Genomic DNA, 2162 nt, shown 5'->3' on the forward strand with positions numbered 1-2162 from the left:
TCTCCTCTCCTCCCCACGTGGGGCGTGCCTCCCACAGCCCCTCCCATCCTGAGACTCCCAAGATCATCTCCTGCCCCATTATCCAGGATTTTTGGGGAATGAGGGGGGTGAGGAGCCTGGAAAGGGAAGAGGTGCTGGGCACCACCGAGCAGTGGGGAGGGTGGCAGGTCCCGGAGCCCGTCAGGGAAAAGGGATGGGATCAGCTCCAGAGCTCCAGGAAGAGGAAGAAGAGGAGGAGGAGGAGGCTGGAAACCAGAGCAACCCCTGTATCCCTGCCTGGGAGCAGCCACCAGGATGGAGCTCCACGCATGGACTTCCGACCCCATCCAGATCCGGCCTTTTCCCGGCCTTTTCCCAGAATTCTGGTCAAGGAAACAACTCCAGAGCAGCAGGATTTGGCCGTGGGATGAGTGGTCAGAACGAGGGCAAGCCACAGCCTCACGGAACAACTCACAACTGACCCCGAGCCCCAAAAATCCCTCTCACAACCTTAAACTTCAGCTGAGCTGAGACCAAACGACTTCAGCTCGGGAATCCTCATCCAAAAAAAAAAACCAACAAAACCCACCCTGAGCTCCCACCCTCCGTCCACAGCCGGGGTGGCCAAGCACATGCATTTCAAAGAGAAGCAGGAAAAATCTGAAATACTGACCTTAAAGCTCCAGTAGTTGGGTTGCTAACAGAAAAAAAGATAAAACAACAGAAGAAACACACACACACACACACACAAACAAAAAAACACCATTAAGATTCTTGGTTTGACTTTCGTTTTCCCTTTGAGAATCGCTGAGCTCGAATTTAAACCTGCTCTGGTTCCTGCCCCTCCCAAAGGGTTGCGGGAGTTTTGGGGAGCAAGCAGGGGGTGGGGATTGAAGCAAATTGGGGTGAAAAAGGAGGGAAAGGGGGGTGTGACGCCAGCCCAGCATCGCTGCTGGTGTCACTGGTGTGCCCAGCCCGTCCTGGCACTGCTGCGGTGCTGGAAGTCACAACAATGTTCATTTTTAATGGGATTTTCCAATCCCCCCTTCCCCTTTCCCTGCCCCCTCCCTCTGCCGTGTTGTCACCGGTGTCAGAGCAATGTGCCACCGCCAGTGACAGGAGCTGGCACCGCTCACAGCCCAGCGAGCCCGGCAGCTCCAGGGCTTCCCATTCCCGAGGATCGCCAGCGGGAGACTGGAATCCCTGAGGATGCTCTGGGCAGCAGCACCACAACCCCACTGGGGTGGGCCGGGGGTTCAGGACCCCCTCCCGCAGCAGCACGGCCAGGATGGGGCTGTGGGATCCCCGCGAGCCACAGGATCATGGAATTATGGAATGGTTTGGGTGGGAAGTGATCTTGAACTCATTCCCCGTTCCAGCGGGATCCCACAATTCCAGTTCCCAGCCCCATCCAACCTCCAGCAGGAGGGAAGGTGGATCCGGTGACAAGGGGTGGGATGCAGGGACAAGGGGTGGGATCCACCTGGCTGGAAGGAGAAATCCCCGGGATAATGATGGGTGAGGTGGGAGAAACAAGAACAAAGCAGCTTTTTTCCCAAACGGGATTTTATTGGGATCAAAGTTCTCCTCTGCTCTGTCCTCCCCTCTCACACCCCACCCGTCCTCTCCTTTTCATCCCCCCACCACCACCCCTGAGCCTGCAAACCTCATTTGTTACTTCGAAGTTGATTTTTTTAATGAGCATTTAAAACCCAAACCCCTGCACCGAGCTCCCAGTGCCCCCCAGTCCCCGGAATGCGCCGCCAAGGAGAAGCTGCAAAAATACGGGACCATCCCAGATTTTTTATCCCAGGAATTCCCCCATCCACGGGCAGATTTGCTGCTTCGCTCCCTTCACTTCTTGCTGATTTCCCCCTTCTGCTGAGCAGGAGGCCGAGCCCACGAGCACCAACACAAATCCACCTGTTCGCCTCATCCCAAACCTCAGCTCATCCCAACCCCATTCTCATTCCAGCCCCATTCCCATTCCAGCCGCTGCTCCCCTCAGTATTCCACACAACACCGGGAGTTTCCAACCTCAACCAACCCCCCAAAAAAAGCGTTTTAGAAGCGCTCTGAGTCAAAGAGCGCCGAGGTTTCCTGCAGACAAGCCTGGAGGCACAAAGGTCTTTTCCAAGGGCACGCCGTGCCTCAGAGGCACCGGCAGGAACAGCAACTCCCAG

The 2162-nt window shown here is 56.2% G+C and overlaps 1 protein-coding gene across 1 annotated transcript in view; it reads right to left on the bottom strand.

Annotated features, from left to right (window-relative positions):
• The window catches only part of SRCIN1 (SRC kinase signaling inhibitor 1), a 37546-nt gene that overhangs the window by 22491 nt on the left and 12893 nt on the right, over window positions 1-2162 (bottom strand). Inside the window, exon 2 of the mRNA XM_017740519.1 lies at window positions 653-676. Coding sequence (XP_017596008.1) covers window positions 653-676 — 24 coding nt within the window. The remainder of the gene's footprint in view (window positions 1-652; window positions 677-2162) is intronic.

This window comes from Corvus brachyrhynchos, unplaced genomic scaffold (assembly GCF_000691975.1).
Source record: "Corvus brachyrhynchos isolate BGI_N302 unplaced genomic scaffold, ASM69197v1 scaffold47, whole genome shotgun sequence".
Classification (NCBI taxonomy): Eukaryota; Metazoa; Chordata; class Aves; order Passeriformes; family Corvidae; genus Corvus; species Corvus brachyrhynchos.